At 45.4% G+C, this 23818-nt stretch overlaps 1 protein-coding gene across 1 annotated transcript in view; it reads left to right on the top strand.

Annotated features, from left to right (window-relative positions):
- LOC310798259 (uncharacterized protein) overlaps positions 1-23818 on the top strand; it is an 82420-nt gene that overhangs the window by 17305 nt on the left and 41297 nt on the right. The window contains exons 4-8 of the mRNA XM_083660757.1: positions 377-518; positions 5448-5576; positions 5681-5729; positions 8360-8496; positions 11053-11156. Coding sequence (XP_083516883.1) covers positions 377-518; positions 5448-5576; positions 5681-5729; positions 8360-8496; positions 11053-11156 — 561 coding nt within the window. The remainder of the gene's footprint in view (positions 1-376; positions 519-5447; positions 5577-5680; positions 5730-8359; positions 8497-11052; positions 11157-23818) is intronic.

Genomic DNA, 23818 nt, shown 5'->3' with positions numbered 1-23818 from the left:
GACCGCTGCTAAAAGAGATCTTCCTTTACTGCCTCACGCACGCACGCACGCACGCACACACACACGCACGCATGCGCGCACGCACGCACACACACACACATGCACGCATGCGCGCACGCACGCACGCACACACACACGCATGCGCGCACGCACGCACGCATGCGCGCACGCACGGACCACAGCATAATACAGGATTCTCCCCACAATCACACTTTTGAGCCCCAACCACGCACACACACTCCTGATTAGAGAAGCTCAGATTCCAGATTCTAAACTCTTGTTAACATTTATATTTATTTCCTCTGATCTCCCTAAAGCACTTGTTTCTAAGAAGTGTTCATAAATACACCTGACTTGACTTGTCTTTTCATTCCAGGAATCCCCCACTCCCCCCGGCCTTAACCCGGATGCTGAGGTCTGGACCAATCACAGCTTTAACCTGGATGTCCCCGACCCTGCCTACCCACCCCCCCACCAACCATGGCTGGACGTCTCCAATGAGATCATCAATCAGGAGGGTAGGTTGGACTCGAGGACCTGTGCAGAGAAATGAACTGGCTAGCAGCACATGCAGCACACCTTTGTTGCTTTTGCAACCTTATGAAATAGGATAATAATGATATAACTGATTTGCTTCATCCATGCTTCCTCTCGTTTTAAACACAACAAATCCACAGTATGACACTGTGACACTGTCATATATATTATTTTAATTACATTTTTATTTGTACAGGAAAAGATTAAACGTGACATTACAGATGTTAAAAGTTTTACAATTAAAACTGGCCTGACTCAGTTAAAACTGCTTTTCAGCAGGTTCATGTTCTGCAGTTACACTACGTATAAAACAGGGGCAATCACAGACATCAACACTTATGGACAGCAAAAAAAATTAAAATCTAACTTTAACAATCATGCAGGCAGCTACACAGACATGTGGAGAAGCCAGAGTAAGATTAGCCTGGGTCAGAGCTAGGGGTGCTCCGATCCGGCTAAGCCACGATCCGATCCGATTCCGATTCCTGGGGTCACGATCCGATTCCAGAATCGATTCTCGATTCCAACGATTCTCGATTCCAGAATCTAGAATCGATTCTCAATTATGTAGTTTTATATTGCAATAACACACAAAGGTAAATCTAAGACAAAAAATGACAAATGTATTAATGCTGAACTTCAAATTCAACTTCTGAAGTATTACAGTGAGGGCCTAAATTCATTTTGCAAACTAGGGGGGAATTCCCCCCTTATGTTCTTCAGATAAAAGGGATTTATAGGCTGGGGGGATCTGTAGACTTTGAGAAGGATTTATAGATTTTGGGGGGAATACATTAACCAGAGTTCAAGAGGTGGTGGCACCGTGGCAGTACAGTACACAAATGACATGAACATTTGGACGCTTATTCAGCCGGTATCTTGCATGTTGCGTTCAGGTGCACTGTAAAAAAAAAAAAAAAAAACGTGGCATTAAGAATCGCGATCCTTTCAAAATCGATTTTTTGGAGCACCCCTAGTCAGAGCCGTGTATAGAGAAGAGTCGCGACATCTCCATGGACCAGTTCTTTACTCTCAAGAGTTCCAGGACGTAAGGTCCTGGATTAAGCAGCACTGTTGAGTTGCAGCAAAATGGACAGTTTGTAGGGGTGTCACGATACACTCAGTTCATGATACGATACACGATATTGGGTTCACGATAACGATACGATACGATATTTTAACAATATTCTTTTGCGATCGATTTGTAAGTTGAGGGGGCATCTTCCACGCTAATTTGAGTAATTTCACCATTTTCATCCTCCGTGTCTGAACGTCTGTTCAAACAAAGCAATGAAAAGGAGAACGAGCATGCAATCAGATGCAGATCAGTGCCACCATGTTCAGCTTCTTTTTCTCGCGATATGAGATTTAATCTCAACGATACATTACATATTGTCACGTTTTGATATCGCGATATATCGTGGGACGATATATTGTGACATCCCTAATAGGGCTGGGTATTGGCAAGGACCTCACGATACGATACGTATCACAATACATGGGTCGCGATACGATTGTATCACGATACATTGTGATACAATACATATTGCGATATATTGCAAAACTCTATATGCAATTTACTCAAAATTAAATAATAGAGCTAAAGATACAACACACTGTGTACCACCCAGGTAGTGTAATAATATGTACATCACTTTATACTAGGGGTGGGAATCACCAGATGCCCACGATACGATACTGAAACGATACTTGAGTCACGATACGATAGTATTGCGATATTGCGATATATCGATATTGCGATATATTGAATATTGCGATATTTCGATATATTGCGATTTCTTACTTTTTCAACTGCAAATGATGTCCCCAAAGGAAAACTTTGTCAACATCTGGTTTATATAAGAACAATTTTTCAGTCTGTACATCTGACTTCAACCATTTTATTGCAGCAACATTGTCAAGTAGACAGACCAACAACTTTCATAAAGTCATGTCATAGTTGCATGCACCTGACAAACTGAACTGTTTGTTACAGTCTACTTACAGTCCACCTTAACTGGATGTGTGTGTGGACTACTGTACTTATGTAGTTTTTGCAACTTCACTTCACTTAAACAAAACATTTTGTGCAGCCCATTCAGTAACTGGGGAATTTGTAAATGACTGTTATGACAAAACTGTTACTGTTAAAACAAAATGAAAATATGCTACCGTTTGTTTACTGCTGGCCTTGGAACTAAAGTTTATAGTAGCCCGGTAGCCTGGCATGGCCTGCAAATTTTTTTTTTTTTTTTTTTTGTTGCAATATCGATACTTGGCGTCCAAATATCGATACAATATAGTCAGGCAAAATATCGCGATACTGTGGTGTATCGATTTTTTCCCCCACCCCTACTTTATACTGATAACTTAGTGGACAAATTTAGTCAAAACTACTGAGTGTTGAGTGTGTTACTGAACGCACTGACATAGAAAGTATTCTTATTGTGTCACTGACCACACGGCTGTGCAAAAACATCCATATGGGAAATATCGATACAGTATCGATTAGGGGTGGGAATCAGCAGGTGCAGATGCAACTTGTTAACAGGATTTACTACTTAATAGGCTACCTTTAACAACAGGCCACGGACTATATAAAGGTAGATTGTTTCTGTAGTAACACTTTCTCCTTCTCTCTCTCGCACGCGCACACACACACACACACACGCACATGCACACGCACACGCACACGCACACACACACACATGTCAAGCTGGATCACAAGCAGCAGATATTAGATAACGTTATCTGAGACGTTTAATGTTTCCTTACTTAAAAATGCAAAGCACATGTGTCTAATCTCGTTGACAGTTTTGTAGTAACGTTAAGCAGCTTCGTCCATGGCTACGTTACGTTAGCTTTTCGTTTGTCCTCATTACCGTCGTGCGTCCAGGTCATGTAAGGTCGATTTTCATAGTTTGCAGCTAACTAACACATGTTTTACTTTGACAGAATGTGAAGTGCTCACATACTTTAGATAGAGTTTAGTTGGAAAGTTTTCGTCGCCTCCGCCGGCACGGGGATCCTGTCTGGTCTCCATGGAGACAACACGTGACGTAGTCAGTCTGCGACACAGGAAGTGGCCAGCTGCACACAGCAAGTCCGACTAGTTACCGTATAAAATACGATACCACTTTTTTGCTGACCGAGTAAGAGTGAGTACTGACATTTGGGTACTTGCCGATTCATAGCTTTCAAGGGGCGTTACGTGCTGCCGGGAACGCCCACCTGGCGGTCAAAAAAAAACTTGTTGATTCCGTTGCCTGCGAGTCGACTCACGCTGTTTGTTCAGCCAAAGTGCCGGATAGCCTACCTGTTGTGCTATCGGTTGCACTAAACCGACGAGGAGACACGCCTGGCTTGTGTTTTACAGAATCCCGTCGGAGAAAGAAAGGAGAAGGTTGTGGATTTGTGCGACGTGGTTCAGTCGCTGGGCAGGGGGAAAAAAATTGCTTTTTTTTCTACCATCAAAGTACACACGTCTTTGCTCTTTGCGGCCAACATTTCATCAAAGGTAAGCTCAAGTAACGTTACAATAATGATTAATACCCCGTTAACGTTACTTGAGCTTACCTTTGATGAAATGTTGGCCGCAAAGAGCAAAGACGTGTGTACTTTGATGGTAGAAAAAAAAGCAATTTTTTTTCCCCCTGCCCAGCGACTGAACCACGTCGCACAAATCCACAACCTTCTCCTTTCTTTCTCCGACGGGATTCTGTAAAACACAAGCCAGGCGTGTCTCCTCGTCGGTTTAGTGCAGCCGATAGCACAACAGGTAGGCTATGCGGCACTTTGGCTGAACAAACAGCGTGAGTCGACTTGCAGGCAACGGAATGAACAAGTTTTTTTTTGACCGCCAGGTTGGGCGTTCCCGGCAGCACGTAACGCCCCTTGAAAGCTATGAATAGGTACAGGTAAAACGTTTTTTTTTATGCCTTTAAGCATAAAGCACATTTTAAGTTGAATTAAAAGAGAACCTTCCAAAAATTATAGGTTTTAGTCATTTTCTTTAGTATATCTGAAGAAGTACCTAGTTTTCACAAGACCACACACATTTCGCATAATGGGTATATCACCTATACTTGATCATCTCTTCTCTTGATGCCTTATGAAACAAAAGTTTCCCATTAAATAAGGAAATACGATTTACCATTAAATAAAGAAGTATGCTATGAATCGAACATTTAAAGCACATATCTGTGCATCTCTTTTGTATTTGTTCTGCTGGTCTATTTTCATTCAAACATTAAAATAGAGGTTCCGCGTGTTCATGTTCATTATGTTGGGTCTCATAGTTAGATTACTACTTTAATGTTTATTGTAAAGGGTTAGACAAAAACAACAAAACTACAACATCAACAAAAGAAAAACAATAACCCGGAAGTGAAATTGTGAAAAATTGTTGCTAAATTCACAGAGATTAACGTTGCACTTCAAATGTTAAACTTTAAAGGGACAGCTCACCCTAAAATCCAAAATACATATTTTCCCTCGCACCTGTAGTGCTAATTATCCATCTATATCGTTTTGGGATAGCTGCCTGAGGTTTGGAGATATCGGCCGCAGAGATGTCTGCCTTCTCTTGAATACAATGGAACTGGATGGCACTCGGCTTGTGGTGCTCGAAGCACCAAAAAAAATCCATTTAAAAAAACATTGTCTCTTTCCAGAAATCATGACCCGGTTACTCAATATAATGCACAGACTTTGTTGTGAGCAGTTTCATGTAGGAACTATTTTCTTTTGCAGTCTCATGGACCAAGAAATGCTACGCTTATTGCCAGTTTTCTTTTCGACAGTGTTTCAGGGTGGATTTAATTTGATTTAAGACTAAACACTGCTGAAAGATGAGTACATTTGCACAGGTTATGGTTTAATAGGAAGCCTGTTGGGCTTTGCTCCTTCAGGTTATGTGCCAGAGTATCAGCTGGAGAACATGGTCCTGGCTGAGGCAGATCCTGGCATGTTGGAGTACCAGGCGCTCGCTGTGGAAGCTCCCTTTGTTAACGGGCAGCCTGAGAGCTCTCCACTCACAGGTATCAGTCTGTTCATTATTGTCGTCCCCCCCCCCCCTCATGTTATTGACATTACCTGTATTTATTGGTTCAGTGCAGTAGGCCTAATCTTCCTGTGATTTCAGATGAGATGAAACAGCACCTGAGGAGCCTGTTGGAGTCCTGCCTGACCCGGTAGCTATTTCAAACACGTCTCTCTGGCTTCTCTTGCCATACTCGTGACACAAAATGTTTGCGTAGTGGTTGCCAGGGGTTACATGTACCCTGGACACTCCACCATGTTGAGGTGACAACATTTTAAATGTCACCTCTTCCCCAACAAAAAAAATGCTAAATTGTGTTTGTTTTTGTCTTTCGTCTTCTCAAGGCGGTTTTATGGGTCCTGCGGTCTGTCTGGTGTTCGAGGTGCGGAGGGGTTTTTATGGGTACTGCGGTCTGTCTGGTGTTCGAGGTGCGGAGGGTTTTTATGGGTCCTGCGGTCTGTCTGGTGTTCGAGGTGCGGAGGGTTTTTATGGGTACTGCGGTCTGTCTGGTGTTCGAAGTGCGGAGGGTTTTTATGACTCCTGCGGTCTGTCTGGTGTTCGAGGTGCGGAGGGTTTTTATGGGTACTGCGGTCTGTCTGGTGTTCGAGGTGCGGAGGGTTTTTATGGGTACTGCGGTCTGTCTGGTGTTCGAGGTGCGGAGGGTTTTTATGGGTACTGCGGTCTGTCTGGTGTTCGAGGTGCGGAGGGTTTGTGCGGCGAGTGTGGAGCTCCGCAGAGGGTCTGCAGTAGAGATGTGCGGATGAGCTTTTATGCCATCCTAATCCGCGTGTCTGCATGAACCATCTGCCCGCCATAAATCCACGCAAATTATTTCGTACTATTTATAGATCCGCAACCCGCCATGCACCCGACATTTCACAACGCTATAAAATAGCGATTTGGGTAGATGAACTTACCGTTTCTGCTGCTGTCGGTGCGATCGCTGCAGTCCACTCCAAATAAACTTCCATGCTGTATTATAATCCAGTCCAGCACTTGTAGCATACGAGGCTAACTAACGCTATAGCTTTAAGTTTAGATCAAGACTGGATTGAGCTGTATGGGAAAATAATACGAGCGCGTCTTCTCTTCCAATTATTCAGTGGAAACTCCTGTTTGACGTTCGTCGGTCTGGTGACATCATTGACCATATAAGGAGTAAGAGCAGGCAAATCCCCATCGAACGTTGACACGGTTATTTGTTTACACTGCTTTGGGTCCTTCGGGGGCTACTTGCTTTCTAACTAGGTGGCTAACGTGCCTGATGAAAAATAAAGCTTAAAATACGTTCATAGACTAGATAACGTAATTCATATTAATGTTCCTCATTAATGATGCATCATATCACCCGCCCGCAACCCATCCGCTATTAATCAGAATGTTTATTTTTTCTGATTTTTTAGGATATCCGCGGTCAGAGCAGTTATAACTGCAGCCCGGAGCCCGCGCATCTCTAGTCTGCGGAGTTCCACACCGAGCTCTGCGCTCCTCTCAAAAAATCAATCTCCGCGGAGGCCTCTGCAAACTCCACAGTCAGTTCTAAGGCTGATTGGCTAATGGTTGCTATGTTGCTGTAGTTGTTTACAAGGGAAGTATTCTTTCCGTGCAAACTTGACAGCTGATTCGGGGCTCCCCGCAAACCTTGCAGTGTCACCACATTTACCATCAAATTATGTGCATCAGTAGAGAGAACGGTCTTAAGGCCGTTTCACACCGGTGCGGATTTTCGCGCGAATATTCGGCACGGAGATTTGCAACAAAATGTTTTAATGAGTTGCAATTGAACCTTGCACACCGAGGCGGAACATTCGTGCGGGGGTTTATTTTTCCGGACGGACTTTGACTTCGGCGGATTTTCGGATGCGGCAAGATACGTTTGACCAATGAAATCCTTTATTTACAACTGACGTCACATTGTAGTATGAAGCTGCGCTGCTGTTTGGCATGGTGATGATTCAATTTGTGTTCATAGCCTACTGTCACGTTACAGGCTATCTATAGCCTTCCTAGCGTGAACGTCCCCCCCAGTTTCGTCGTTTGTTTACAAACACTGATCCCTCGTATATCGTGATTTTTTTTAAAGCAAAAGACGGCAAAAGTCGTTGTTCAGGGTCGATAGGTTTGCGGTAGTTTGTGTGTTTCCTCATTATGTGAGGGGCTATAAAATTGCTCAACTCCCATTCTGAAATACTGCCTGAAGCGACCGTGATAGAGGCGCAGCTCCTGGACCAGCTGATGAAACTCGCCATGTTCTGTGCGCCTCTCTAAAATTGCGTCAACCCAGAACCTTCTTTTCCTCTTTCTCGTTTGTTTTCTCAGCAAAATGAGGAGCAGGTCGTCATCACTGCTACTACTACTGCTTGACTCCATTGTGGTCTCTGCTCACTGTTTTTCCGCAGACGGAAAATGAACGTGGGAATGCGAATAATTCGCACCCGGACCTGTGTGTATAGTTTGCAATGCGGAAAATCCGCATCGCATTTCGCAACGCATTCCGCACCGCACCAGTGAGAAACGGCCTTTATCGTGAACACCACAAACACCGCACACTCCGCAGTAACCATAAATATGCCTTTAGTGCACAGTTTGAACCCCCCCTCCCGCACATACATTATTTTCTCTGCAATGTCAGTGAAGAGGCTACCTGACAAGACTTGTTTGGTTGTCACTCTTCCAACATGGTGGCGCGTCCCTCATGACCATCAGGTGACAACCTCTCTCCAAACATTCCTTGACGGGAGGCATCAAGGTTCTCATCGGCTGTCTTTTGTCCGTCCGCAGGGAGAACCTGGCCAACGATCTGTACCTGGTCTCTCAGATGGACAGCGACCAGTACCTTCCCATCAGCACCCTGGCCAACCTCCACCATGTCAAGAAGCTCTGCACAGACCTGGATCTCATCTCCCACATTCTCACATGTTAGTGGTTATTTGTGTGTGCGTGCGTGCGTGCGTGCATTACTGGCACTTGTGTTTGTGAGATATGTAGTCAAGGTTTCCACCGAGTCTGGTCTCCGTCAGGTAAAGGCGATTACATGAATGCACCTGTATTACGGGTGTGAATCTTTGAGTATTTCAAAATGACGTTTGATTTCAATTCCTGCCGTCACGATTCCATTCAAAATCCATCCTCCATTCAAGAAAGGCAGTGTAGTAAATTATGCCACGAAAGCAGATTTCTTTTATAAGGTAATGTAGCCTTTTAATTTGAATTTGAAAACGTATCAATTGGTTGCAATAATGTAAACACAGTACACACAAAGGCAAGCATAAGGCAAAAGATAGCATTTATTCATGCTAACCTTGCACACTAAAAACTTCTTAGTATTTGTGACGTACAGAAAAATAAGTTCAAATTTGAAATTTGATAATCATTTGATAATTGGCACGCAATCACAAAATGGCATTGGGTGCCTAATGTTAATTTTCACAATATTTACAAGTTTAAAAAATCAGTATACTCTTAATCAAATCACACTGATCACATGGGTGAACCCATTAGCAATTGATGAGACAATGTCTTACATTATTTCATAAATACGGCCTCATACACAGTAATGACTTTGGGTCTTGCTGTTTTGTTAATACAAGTAGATAGTTGAGTGAGGGACCCGACACAGATCATTCTCTTTCTCATCAAGTGAAGACTGTCATTAGGGCTGCACCGATCACGTTTTTTGCCACCGATCACCGATTGCCGATCACCTATGAGAAATATCTGCCCAACCGATCATCGACCGATCACCGATTACCGATCACCGATATATACCGTATATATATATATATATATATATATATATATATATATATATATATATATATATATATATTTATTTATTTATTTTGTAAGCAGCTATAGCAGTCTATTATAGAACAGTTTCCATTTTACATATAGGCCTACATTTCATGCATCAAATTGAAAGTGCAGCACATTTTCTTTTTTTCTACATCAATATTTTATACTGTGTAGGCTAAAGGAAACCGCCAACGTGATTTTTTGTGTGTGAAATAATTGGAGCACAAGACTGTGTTGAACTAAATGGCTAGTAGTTCAGTCCAGTTCCCTCAGTTCAGTTTATAAAAGAACAAAATTCATTCCACTTCGGGATTTCCATGTTACCAGTTCAATGCAGTTCAGTTCACTCAACAAAAATACTATAGCTAACCGGAGCTATTAACGTTAGGAGGATACACGCAAATATGGATCAAACACGGACTTAACAGCATGCAAATGCCTCGGTAGGCGGGAGGACTGGAGGTAACTTCTCTGCTGAGTCTGCTCTAATCACCAGCTGATTTGTGTGATTCAAAGACGCAAGGGGTGTGTTGACAGTCTGGTGTGGTGTGTGGAGGTGAGTACACTGACGAAAGCAAAGCGTGTGCTTTGCAACACAATGATATAAACGTTAGAGCACAATATGAAAGTTAAACTATAGACATTGAAGACATGAAAATGGGCTGCCTCATGTTTCTCACGTGCAGCATGATCGGCTATGCAATCGGCGACAATAAAGTAATATCTGCAATCAGCAGATCACATATTTGAGGTCAAAATCGGCCGATACAGATTGCGTGCCGATCGATCGGTGCATCCCTAACTGTCATGTCTGTGAATGCACCTGTAAAAGTAGGCAATTGGTGATAGATTAGTACGCTCCTGTTATCATTTCAGTGTTAGCCAATTACATTCATGCAGTAAGTTTGATATCAGTCAACCTGCTGTTATAATAATATGTGCTGGGTAAACAAGATCCACTTCAAGTCACAAGATACAATGAAAAGCCTTAAGCTTCTAATGTGCAAAGCCAGCACAAACAAGAGAGCAGCAGTATTGTATTAGTGTGTGCTCTCAATCACACATTCATGTTTTGTGAAGGCTTTTGTCGACTTATAATCCCTGTTTTCCCTGAGGTTGAACATACAACCTCAGTCCTGTTACTCTACATCTTGTGAATATAATATTTAAAAACAACAATACATTGATCAGATGCTTTTCATTATCAGAAAAATAATAATCTGCAAAATAATAATAATAATAATAATAATAATAACGTAATAATTTTAATGTTGTATTGCTTTACCAAAATTATATTCAAGGCCTTTTGTAAATCAAGAGGTTACCGCACTAGATATAATGCTTCTCCAGTGCTTCATTCTACACCAAATCAGCAAACAAACAATGTTTCACCTCACGCTGAAGCCGCCTGCGTGAGGTGAAACATTGTTGTTTGCTGATTTGGTCTGGGAATAAAGCACGGAAGAAGCATTATATCGTGTGCGGTAACTTCTTTTTTCTAAAGTGACTTCTATGATACCAGCACCGACTGGTTTTGGAGGATGTGCATTCTTTTCACTTCTTTGAACCTTTTGTAAATGAACCCCAAACCTTTCCTGGGCTTAGAACAGACGAGCTGAATCTGTGAAGGGTTCAAACATGAACATGTTCCTGTGTGCTGTCTCCCCTCTGGCCTGCAGCGCTGCCCCTGGTCCAGGTGTCTCCGTGTGGACAGAAGGTCCGGCCCAGGCAGAGCCGCTGCATCGTCATCCTGCGTGAGATCCCCGCCGCCACACCACCTGAGGCAAGGACTCCCATAACACCCCACACACCCCACAACAACACAACACAACACAACACACACACCACAACAACACAACACAACACACACACCACAACAACACAACACCCCTCACACACCACAACAACACAACACACACACCACAACAACACAACACAACACCCCTCACACCCCACAACAACACAACACAACACACACACCACAACAACACAACACAACACACACACCACAACAACACAACACCCCTCACACACCACAACAACACAACACAACACACACACCACAACAACACAACACAACACCCCTCACACCCCACAACAACACAACACAACACAACACACACACCACAACAACACAACACACACACCACAACAACACAACACAACACCCCTCACACACCACAACAACACAACACAACACACACACCACAACAACACAACACCCCTCACACACCACAACAACACAACACAACACACACACCACAACAACACAACACAACACCCCTCACACCCCACAACAACACAACACAACACAACACACACACCACAACAACACAACACAACACACACACCACAACAACACAACACAACACCCCTCACACACCACAACAACACAACACCCCTCACACACCACAACAACACAACACCCCTCACACACCACAACAACACCCCACAACACCCCTCACCAGTGTTGGGCAGTTGGGCATTACTTAGTAACGCGTTACTGTAATTAGTTACTTTTTATGCCTCCGACGGCGATAGCCAGGCCGGAGGCATTATGGATCCGGGTTGTCCGTACGGCCGTACGTCCGTACAAGGTTTGTTAACGCGATATCTGAGGAACGCCTGGATGGAATTTCATCAAATTTGTCTCAAACATCGACTTGGACTCAAGGATGAACTGATTAGATTTTGGTGGTCAAAGGTCAAAGGTCAAGGTCACTGTGACCTCTCAAATGCCATTTTCCAGCTTGTTAACGTGATATCTCATGAATACCTTGACGGAATTTCATCAAATTTGCCTCAAACATCTACTTACACTCAAGGATGAACTGATTACATTTTGGTGGTCAAAAGTCAAAGGTCAAGGTCACTGTGACCTCTCAAACGCCATTTTCAAGCTTGTTAACGTGATATCTCAGGAATGCCTTGACGGAATTTAATCAAACTTGTCTCAAACATCGACTTGGACTCAAGGATGAACTGATTAGATTTTGGTGGTCAAAGGTCAAGGTGAGCTCTCGAACGCCATTTTCAAGCTTGTTAACGCGATATCTCAGGACTGCCTTGACGGAATTTAATCAAACTTGTCTCAAACATCGACTTGGACTCAAGGATGAACTGATTACATTTTGGTGGTCAAAGTTCAAGCTCACTGTGACCTCTCACACACTCAATTTCCAAGCTCTGTAACGCAACATCACAGGAGCGCCTTGACGGAATCTCTTCCAATTTGCCTCAAATGGCGATTTGGACTCCAGAATGAACTAATGGCGGAGGCATAAGTCCGCGTTGCGGTCGTTCTAGTTAATTAATGAAGTAATATAAGGCGTTACAATTTCCAAAACAGTAATTAGATTACAGTTACTAATCCAAGTAATGCTGCGTTACTGCATTAGATCATTGCCCAACAGAATGCAGTGTTTTCTATGTAAAAAGAGAAGAAAGGAAAAAGTAATCCTCACAGACTCAGGTAGACCTGTCACACACACGTATGTGCTCATGGACTCAGGTAGACCTGTCACACACACGTATGTGCTCATGGACTCAGGTAGACCTGTCACACACACGTATGTGCTCATGGACTCAGGTAGACCTGTCACACACACGTATGTGCTCATGGACTCAGGTAGACCTGTCACACACACGTATGTGCTCATGGACTCAGGTAGACCTGTCACACACACGTATGTGCTCATGGACTCAGGTAGACCTGTCACACACACGTATGTGCTCATGGACTCAGGTAGACCTGTCACACACACGTATGTGCTCATGGACTCAGGTAGACCTGTCACACACACGTATGTGCTCATGGACTCAGGTAGACCTGTCACACACACGTATGTGCTCATGGACTCAGGTAGACCTGTCACACACACGTATGTGCTCATGGACTCAGGTAGACCTGTCACACACACGTATGTGCTCATGGACTCAGGTAGACCTGTCACACACACGTATGTGCTCATGGACTCAGGTAGACCTGTCACACACGCGTATGTGCTCATGGACTCAGGTAGACCTGTCACACACACGTATGTGCTCATGGACTCAGGTAGACCTGTCACACACACGTATGTGCTCATGGACTCAGGTAGACCTGTCACGCACACGTATGTGCTCATGGACTCAGGTAGACCTGTCACGCACACGTATGTGCTCATGGACTCAGGTAGACCTGTCACACACACGTATGTGCTCATGGACTCAGGTAGACCTGTCATGCACACGTATGTGCTCATGGACTCAGGTAGACCTGTCACACACACGTATGTGCTCATGGACTCAGGTAGACCTGTCACACACACGTATGTGCTCATGGACTCAGGTAGACCTGTCACACACACGTATGTGCTCATGGACTCAGGTAGACCTGTCACACACACGTATGTGCTCATGGACTCAGGTAGACCTGTCACACACACGTATGTGCTCATGGACTCAGGTAGACCTGTCACACACACGTATGTGCTCATGGACTCAGGTAGACCTGTCACACACACGTATGTGCTCATGGACTCAGGTAGACCTGTCACACACACGTATGTGCTCATGGACTCAGGTAGACCTGTCACACACACGTATGTGCTCATGGACTCAGGTAGACCTGTCACACACACGTATGTGCTCATGGACTCAGGTAGACCTGTCACACACACGTATGTGCTCATGGACTCAGGTAGACCTGTCACACACACGTATGTGCTCATGGACTCAGGTAGACCTGTCACACACACGTATGTGCTCATGGACTCAGGTAGACCTGTCACACACACGTATGTGCTCATGGACTCAGGTAGACCTGTCACACACACGTATGTGCTCATGGACTCAGGTAGACCTGTCACACACACGTATGTGCTCATGGACTCAGGTAGACCTGTCACACACACGTATGTGCTCATGGACTCAGGTAGACCTGTCACACACACGTATGTGCTCACAGACTCAGGTAGACCTGTCACACACACGTATGTGCTCATGGACTCAGGTAGACCTGTCACACACACGTATGTGCTCATGGACTCAGGTAGACCTGTCCTGCACACGTATGTGCTCATGGACTCAGGTAGACCTGTCACACACACGTATGTGCTCACAGACTCAGGTAGACCTGTCACACACACGTATGTGCTCATGGACTCAGGTAGACCTGTCACACACACGTATGTGCTCATGGACTCAGGTAGACCTGTCACACACACGTATGTGCTCATGGACTCAGGTAGACCTGTCACACACACGTATGTGCTCATGGACTCAGGTAGACCTGTCACACACACGTATGTGCTCATGGACTCAGGTAGACCTGTCACACACACGTATGTGCTCATGGACTCAGGTAGACCTGTCACACACACGTATAGGTAGACCTGTCACACACACGTATGTGCTCATGGACTCAGGTAGACCTGTCACGCACACGTATGTGCTCATGGACTCAGGTAGACCTGTCATGCACACGTATGTGCTCATGGACTCAGGTAGACCTGTCACACACACGTATGTGCTCATGGACTCAGGTAGACCTGTCACACACACGTATGTGCTCATGGACTCAGGTAGACCTGTCACACACACGTATGTGCTCATGGACTCAGGTAGACCTGTCACACACACGTATGTGCTCATGGACTCAGGTAGACCTGTCACACACACGTATGTGCTCATGGACTCAGGTAGACCTGTCACACACACGTATGTGCTCATGGACTCAGGTAGACCTGTCACACACACGTATGTGCTCATGGACTCAGGTAGACCTGTCACACACACGTATGTGCTCATGGACTCAGGTAGACCTGTCACATAGAGCTGTCACGATTCCTCGAGTACCTCGAATAACTCGAATAATTAAATTGATCGAGGCCAAAATGATTCGCCTCGACACGCATCTGAGTAATAGAAGAGAGTGGGTAAAATAGAAATTCCGACGGAACCTTAAGGCAACACGTGAGAGCGCGTTACGTCATTCCGTCACTCTACCTGAAACGTCAACAAACGGGAGCAGCCGAAAATGTGGCTACACTTTCCCAAGATAGACTCAGACAACACTGGTTGCAACATTTGTGATGTGAATTGCAAAGCTGGCCAGGGAAACACCTCAAACTTGAGGAAGCATGGTCAAACACAAGATATATTTACAGTAGCTAAATGCTGAAGACTGTAACGTATTAGATAGGCTGAGGGTGAATGAAGCAGGCACCTAACGTTAGCAGCACCTCCTCAGCTGTAACGTTGAGAGAGGCATCAACTTCTACAACATCAGGTAACGTTATTTAATTAGCTAGCGTTAGCTGGATAAGTTGTTTCACTACCGTTGTGGTTGTTAGATAACGGGGCTTTTCACTGTCTTCACAACGACTGCAAAACAGAGATCGTTAACGTTAACGCTAACGCTATAACGTTGCTGCAGTAATTGTCAAGGGTTCAGAACGTATTTCCTCAGCCTGTATAGTAGCTATCAACATGAAATAAAAAGCATTTGACAGCTTAAACCCGTGGCTTTTTATTTGGAAGGGTTACATTTGCCGTAATCTTTATTAACATGTCTTAAAATGCATTAGAATCTTTTTATTTTTTGGGGTTAAAGATTTTTAAGATTTTTTTTAATGAACATTAGAGCAAATATAATACGAAAAGCCAAAGGGTTAAGCTCTCAAATGCTTTTTATTTTTATGTTTCTATGTACTACAGAGCCTGAGATATGAAGGCTTTAGTGAATACCGACCGCTCTCTCTGAGAAGTTTGGACCGTTTTCTGTGAGAAATACAAGCTCAACCTAACATTAACGTTAGCGGCTAATTTAACAGCGTTTTGTGTGTGTGTGTGTGTGTGATCACACTAGCCTGTTGGTGTGTGAGAGAGAAAGAGAGAGTGAGTATGTGTGAGAGAGAAAGAGTGTGTGTGTCATGCAGCTGTAAGGTAAATGAAGGATGTAAACTAGCTAGTAAGCCATTCATTCATATTATTTAACGGTTGCTGTACACTGGAAGAACTCAAACGTCAGGTTGAAAAGATGAATGGTGCCACTGCCAGTTCTATGCAATTTAAAAATCAAAATGTTGTTTTTTCTAAGAAAGAAACTAATGTAGTTGTTTATTTGAAGAGATTTATCTTATTTTTTGGTGTATATTTACGATAAGCCTTTGAAAACACAAAAAAGGGTTCTTATCCGATTACTCGATTAATCGATGGATTATTCGGTAGAATACTCGATTACTAAAAGAATCGATAGTTGCAGCTCTACTGTCACACACACGTATGTGCTCATGGACTCAGGTAGACCTGTCATGCACACGTATGTGCTCATGGACTCAGGTAGACCTGTCATGCACACGTATGTGCTCATGGACTCAGGTAGACCTGTCATGCACACGTATGTGCTCATGGACTCAGGTAGACCTGTCATGCACACGTATGTGCTCATGGACTCAGGTAGACCTGTCACACACACGTATGTGCTCATGGACTCAGGTAGACCTGTCACACACACGTATGTGCTCATGGACTCAGGTAGACCTGTCACACACACGTATGTGCTCATGGACTCAGGTAGACCTGTCACACACACGTATGTGCTCATGGACTCAGGTAGACCTGTCACACACACGTATGTGCTCATGGACTCAGGTAGACCTGTCACGCACACGTATGTGCTCATGGACTCAGGTAGACCTGTCATGCACACGTATGTGCTCATGGACTCAGGTAGACCTGTCATGCACACGTATGTGCTCATGGACTCAGGTAGACCTGTCACACACACGTATGTGCTCATGGACTCAGGTAGACCTGTCACACACACGTATGTGCTCATGGACTCAGGTAGACCTGTCACACACACGTATGTGCTCATGGACTCAGGTAGACCTGTCACGCACACGTATGTGCTCATGGACTCAGGTAGACCTGTCATGCACACGTATGTGCTCATGGACTCAGGTAGACCTGTCACACACACGTATGTGCTCATGGACTCAGGTAGACCTGTCACACACACGTATGTGCTCATGGACTCAGGTAGACCTGTCACACACACGTATGTGCTCATGGACTCAGGTAGACCTGTCACGCACACGTATGTGCTCATGGACTCAGGTAGACCTGTCACACACACGTATGTGCTCATGGACTCAGGTAGACCTGTCATGCACACGTATGTGCTCATGGACTCAGGTAGACCTGTCACACACACGTATGTGCTCATGGACTCAGGTAGACCTGTCACACACACGTATGTGCTCATGGACTCAGGTAGACCTGTCACACACACGTATGTGCTCATGGACTCAGGTAGACCTGTCACACACACGTATGTGCTCATGGACTCAGGTAGACCTGTCATGCACACGTATGTGCTCATGGACTCAGGTAGACCTGTCATGCACACGTATGTGCTCATGGACTCAGGTAGACCTGTCATGCACACGTATGTGCTCATGGACTCAGGTAGACCTGTCATGCACACGTATGTGCTCATGGACTCAGGTAGACCTGTCACACACACGTATGTGCTCATGGACTCAGGTAGACCTGTCACACACACGTATGTGCTCATGGACTCAGGTAGACCTGTCACACACACGTATGTGCTCATGGACTCAGGTAGACCTGTCACACACACGTATGTGCTCATGGACTCAGGTAGACCTGTCACACACACGTATGTGCTCATGGACTCAGGTAGACCTGTCATGCACACGTATGTGCTCATGGACTCAGGTAGACCTGTCATGCACACGTATGTGCTCATGGACTCAGGTAGACCTGTCATGCACACGTATGTGCTCATGGACTCAGGTAGACCTGTCACACACACGTATGTGCTCATGGACTCAGGTAGACCTGTCACACACACGTATGTGCTCATGGACTCAGGTAGACCTGTCACACACACGTATGTGCTCATGGACTCAGGTAGACCTGTCATGCACACGTATGTGCTCATGGACTCAGGTAGACCTGTCACACACGTATGTGCTCATGGACTCAGGTAGACCTGTCACACACGTATGTGCTCATGGACTCAGGTAGACCTGTCATGCACACGTATGTGCTCATGGACTCAGGTAGACCTGTCACACACACGTATGTGCTCATGGACTCAGGTAGACCTGTCACGCACACGTATGTGCTCATGGACTCAGGTAGACCTGTCACACACACGTATGTGCTCATGGACTCAGGTAGACCTGTCACACACACGTATGTGCTCATGGACTCAGGTAGACCTGTCACGCACACGTATGTGCTCATGGACTCAGGTAGACCTGTCACACACACGTATGTGCTCATGGTCTCAGGTAGACCTGTCACACACACGTATGTGCTCATGGACTCAGGTAGACCTGTCACGCACACGTATGTGCTCATGGACTCAGGTAGACCTGTCACGCACACGTATGTGCTCATGGACTCAGGTAGACCTGTCACACACATGTATGTGCTCATGGACTCAGGTAGACCTGTCACGCACACGTATGTGCTCATGGACTCAGGTAGACCTGTCACGCACACGTATGTGCTCATGGACTCAGGTAGACCTGTCACACACACGTATGTGCTCATGGACTCAGGTAGACCTGTCACGCACACGTATGTGCTCATGGACTCAGGTAGACCTGACCACACATATGTGCTCATGGACTCAGGTAGACCTGTCACGCACACGTATGTGCTCATGGACTCAGGTAGACCTGTCACACACACGTATGTGTCTCAGGTAGACCTGTCACGCACACGTATGTGCTCATGGACTCAGGTAGACCTGTCACACGTATGTGTCTCAGGTAGACCTGTCACACACACGTATGTGCTCATGGACTCAGGTAGACCTGTCACACACACGTATGTGCTCATGGACTCAGGTAGACCTGTCACACACACGTATGTGTCTCAGGTAGACCTGTCACACACACGTATGTGCTCATGGACTCAGGTAGACCTGTCACACACACGTATGTGTGCGTGACAGGTCTACCTCCGCCGATCCGGTCTACCTCCGCCGATCTTGGGAGAGTTGTAGACTATGTGCCGTCTCCAGCAGCCCTTCCCCCCCGAACAGGCACCTCAACCGACAGGAGGAGGCACTAGTGCAGCAACCAGGGCTCATACCGTTAATCCGGCTTCCCGCTGCAGACACAACCAATTGGGCCTGTGCTGTATGAACGCCCGACCAAGCCGGAGGTAACTGCAACCCTCGTGTTGGTAGGCGGGGATCTACTGCTGCACTACCTGGCACCCTACCCCCAAAACACTCCTAAGGTGTCCTTCTCACCCAACACGGTTTTTGAGCTGCCAGCGCCTTTCTGCAATTCATTCTCTATATAAGGACGCGCTAAGTGTGCTCCTCTTTCAAGGAATGCACCTGGAGTTTAAGCGCTGGTGGCGTCTAGTGTTTTTGTCGGAGCGCTCTGGGCATTGATCATTTAGAGGAAAAGCGCACTGCTTGTCTTTTCACTCCTCCTACCTCTTCTCCTCCAAGATGCATCTTCAACCTCCGCTGCTCCCAGAATTGGCAATAATCTGGCTTTCATGTTCACAGTGTGAACAATCAACACCATCAAACAGATGAAACCAGCTGGCTACCGTCCGTGTGATCGCTGTGTCCTGAACTGTACTGCACGCGACTGCAGGGGGAAACAAAACAAAGCACACAAAAACCGCTCCGTGCACTGTTTTGTGCACAATGGAAGCGCTCTTGACATGATTTCCAAAGCCGCCTAACACAACACATCACCCACTGCTACGACTGTCCATTAGTTGTCTTTCCAGGCTTCCAGGGCAGGAAAGTCTGCTAGTATTTGATTTATTAATTTGACTGTGGCTGTCCAGTTTGTCTGCTTTACTGGCCTGTTTTGACAGATCACCCGCTATTATTAAGTTGCCATCTCTATTGTACAAATTAGATTTGAAAGGCAAAATGGGAACAAATGGCTGGTAAAATTTGAAATTTGAAGTGTAAAAAGACTAGATAGCACTCACTGTTATCTTCAGGACAGACAATGCTGTATTTTCTTGGTGAAATAAAGAGTTGTGGACCCAGAAGCTCATAGTGAGCAGGGCCACCTGGAGCTCATAGTGAGCAGTGCCACCTGGAGCTCATAGTGAGCAGTGCCACCTGGAGCTCATAGTGAGCAGTGCCACCTGGAGCTCATAGTGAGCAGTGCCACCTGGAGTGTTTTGACACTTTGTCTTGCACCACAGCCAGTCAATGGCAGCAGTGAAGCACATCCAAACACATAGGGCTTAATTTGTGCCGGAACAGGATCCGGGAACCTCCCAGACAGGCACCTATTTGATTGGTTTGATTAGTTTAGTTTAGTTTGAACAGCATCACCTAGGTGTGCTCCTAGTGCTCTAGGCACGGGCATAGAGCCTGGATGCATAAAAAGGCCCCCCTCACAGCGCACATACACACAATTACGGACAGAATAATAACTAAGACATACGCTCACCTGCATCTCAACAGGATTTAGAGCACGGCCACCTGAACACTCAAAGCCAACAGCACAATAACAAGACATACATTCACCCGTATCTCAATATTAGGCTCCAAAATTCACTTTTTTGTCCACCAGCCAAATGGCTAGGTTACCATTGTTATTTTTTGCAGGTGAGTGAAGCAAATCTACCAGCATTTGGCTGGTGACTGGTGCTAATTTTGGGCTGTGTCTCAATAACACAGGATTTACAGCGCAGGTGCACTCAATTAAAGCCAAAAGCACAATAACCCTCTAATGTTCCATAAACGTATGGAACATTTAGTCAGAAATAAATGGTTGGGGCCCTAAGGGGCCATTTCTTCTCAGGCTCGGTCAAGATTCACGGTGGCCTCTGGGTTATGGGCCCACTGTGCTCTTGCGCCCCCGTTTTTGGATGCGTTCCGTAACACATCTCTGGGCAGTGGGCACTGTGGAGTTTTTTGATGCGTTCCGTAACACATCCCTGGGCAGTGGGCACTGTGGAGTTTTTTGATGCGTTCCGTAACACATCTCTGGGCAGTGGGCACTGTGGAGTTTTTTGATGCGTTCCGTAACACATCCCTGGGCAGTGGGCACTGTGGAGTTTTTTGATGCGTTCCGTAACACATCTCTGGGCAGTGGGCACTGTGGAGTTTTTTGATGCGTTCCATAACACATCCCTGGGCAGTGGGCACTGTGGAGTTTTTTGATGCGTTCCGTAACACATCTCTGGGCAGTGGGCACTGTGGAGTTTTTTGATGCGTTCCGTAACACATCCCTTGGCAGTGGGCACTGTGGAGTTTTTTGATGCGTTCCGTAACACATCCCTGGGCAGTGGGCACTGTGGAGTTTTTTGATGCGTTCCGTAACACATCTCTGGGCAGTGGGCACTGTGGAGTTTTTTGATGCGTTCCGTAACACATCCCTGGGCAGTGGGCACTGTGGAATTTTTTGATGCGTTCCGTAACACATCTCTGGGCAGTGGGCACTGTGGAATTTTTTGATGCGTTCCGTAACACATCCCTGGGCAGTGGGCACTGTGGAGTTTTTTGATGCGTTCCATAACACATCCCTGGGCAGTGGGCACTGTGGAGTTTTTTGATGCGTTCCGTAACACATCTCTGGGCAGTGGGCACTGTGGAGTTTTTTGATGCGTTCCGTAACACATCCCTTGGCAGTGGGCACTGTGGAGTTTTTTGATGCGTTCCGTAACACATCCCTGGGCAGTGGGCACTGTGGAGTTTTTTGATGCGTTCCGTAACACATCTCTGGGCAGTGGGCACTGTGGAGTTTTTTGATGCGTTCCGTAACACATCCCTGGGCAGTGGGCACTGTGGAATTTTTTGATGCGTTCCGTAACACATCTCTGGGCAGTGGGCACTGTGGAGTTTTTTGATGCGTTCCGTAACACATCCCTGGGCAGTGGGCACTGTGGAGTTTTTTGATGCGTTCCATGACTTTCTCTCACCCACAAGAACCGCATGCTCTCCTCTCGTGTTCAGGACAGGCCCAGCTCCAGACCCAAATTACAGAGGGGGCATTTAAGTAGCTTGGGGGGCCAAGCTACCCAACCCCAAAGAATGGGGTTTTCGCTCCCCCCTTCCCCATATTTTATTTTTAAATTTTTCATTCATAAGAACAAAAACAAGCTCAGACACAGGAAGAAAAAAAAAAGCTAGGCACTATTTACAGCGACACACAGGGAGGAGGGAGCCGATGCCGCTCTGATTGACATGGTCGGAGCCAATGAGAGAGTTTGTAATAAGCCCGGAGCGGACATCCGGCTGCCACCGAAACAGTCGCTCCAATGGGAGAGCAGAGTAGAGCAGGGGAGGGTTTATCCCAGTTATGGACACCTGCGGCGCCAGACTCCTCGGACGGAAGGGAGAGGAGGCTGGCCAGCGAGACTAGTAGGTTTTAGGGATGGGCATTTCTAGCTAAAACACTATTCGAAATTCGCTGGCCAAATTCGAATTTAATTCGAATTTCGAAAATAAAAAAAAAAATGCAAAAAAAAAAAAAAAATTTTTTTTTTTTTTTTTTTTGTGAGTGAAATGTTGCATTGTCTCCCCTGATTCTAAGTCTACGGCTTTATTAATTAATATAAAAAGCTTCTGTTGTGGATTTTTAGCTCAAACAAGCATTGCACCACTGAAGTAAAGAACATGTTACATGACATTGACATTTTCGAAAATAAAAAACAGTTTTGACAATCATGAGTGGTTCATTAAATATTTAGTAGGCTCAGGTCTGAGTGCCAAAGGGGTGCCAAAGTCACCCCCTCTCCCTCTTCATGGGATTTCATCCGCCATTCATTTTTCCATAAACCTTGCTTAAAATGCTTATAAAAATTGTTTTACTTGCTCAAACCAAGCGATTTGACTATACTTAGAATCAGGGGAGACAATGCAACATTTCACTCAAAAAAAAAAAAAAAAAAAAAAAAAAAAAATTCGAATTTCGAATTTCAATAATAAAAGTCGACCTTGATAATAACAACGATTATTCGAAAATTCGAAATTCGATGCCCATCCCTAGTAGGTTTAACGTAATGCCAGCTCAGACTTTCCCCAACTCTTGGAACCCTTGCAGGACATTGATTGCAGATTGCAATAGCATTATCATCTGAAAGTGTGAAAACCAACAGCCACACTGGCAGCAGCCATGTTTTGGCCTAGGTAGCTGCAGTCGCAGCTGTGACATCATGAGTGTCTCCCGCGTACAAAACCTCCATCTGACACATTTTAATTCCATCTCTTTGTGACTCCGAGTCCGGTACAAGTGAGTCTGGCCGGTCACGCTAGGGATCTGGATGGCTGGCTGGCTGCAGACTGTTCTGTGTTCCACTAGCGATAAGGACGATACGACTTCCAGTCGGATTTTCAAAGTAAAACGATTATGCGCAAGTTTAAAGCACTCAGAAGCAATTTAATTTTTTATTTTATTTTTGTATTTCCCTGTCTTTGTGTGTGCGCAT

Source organism: Poromitra crassiceps (genome assembly GCF_964638095.1).
Source record: "Poromitra crassiceps genome assembly, chromosome: 2".
NCBI classification, from domain to species: domain Eukaryota; kingdom Metazoa; phylum Chordata; class Actinopteri; order Beryciformes; family Melamphaidae; genus Poromitra; species Poromitra crassiceps.
The sequence above is the reverse complement of the archived record's forward strand: the minus strand, read 5'-3'. Positions and strand labels throughout refer to the sequence as shown.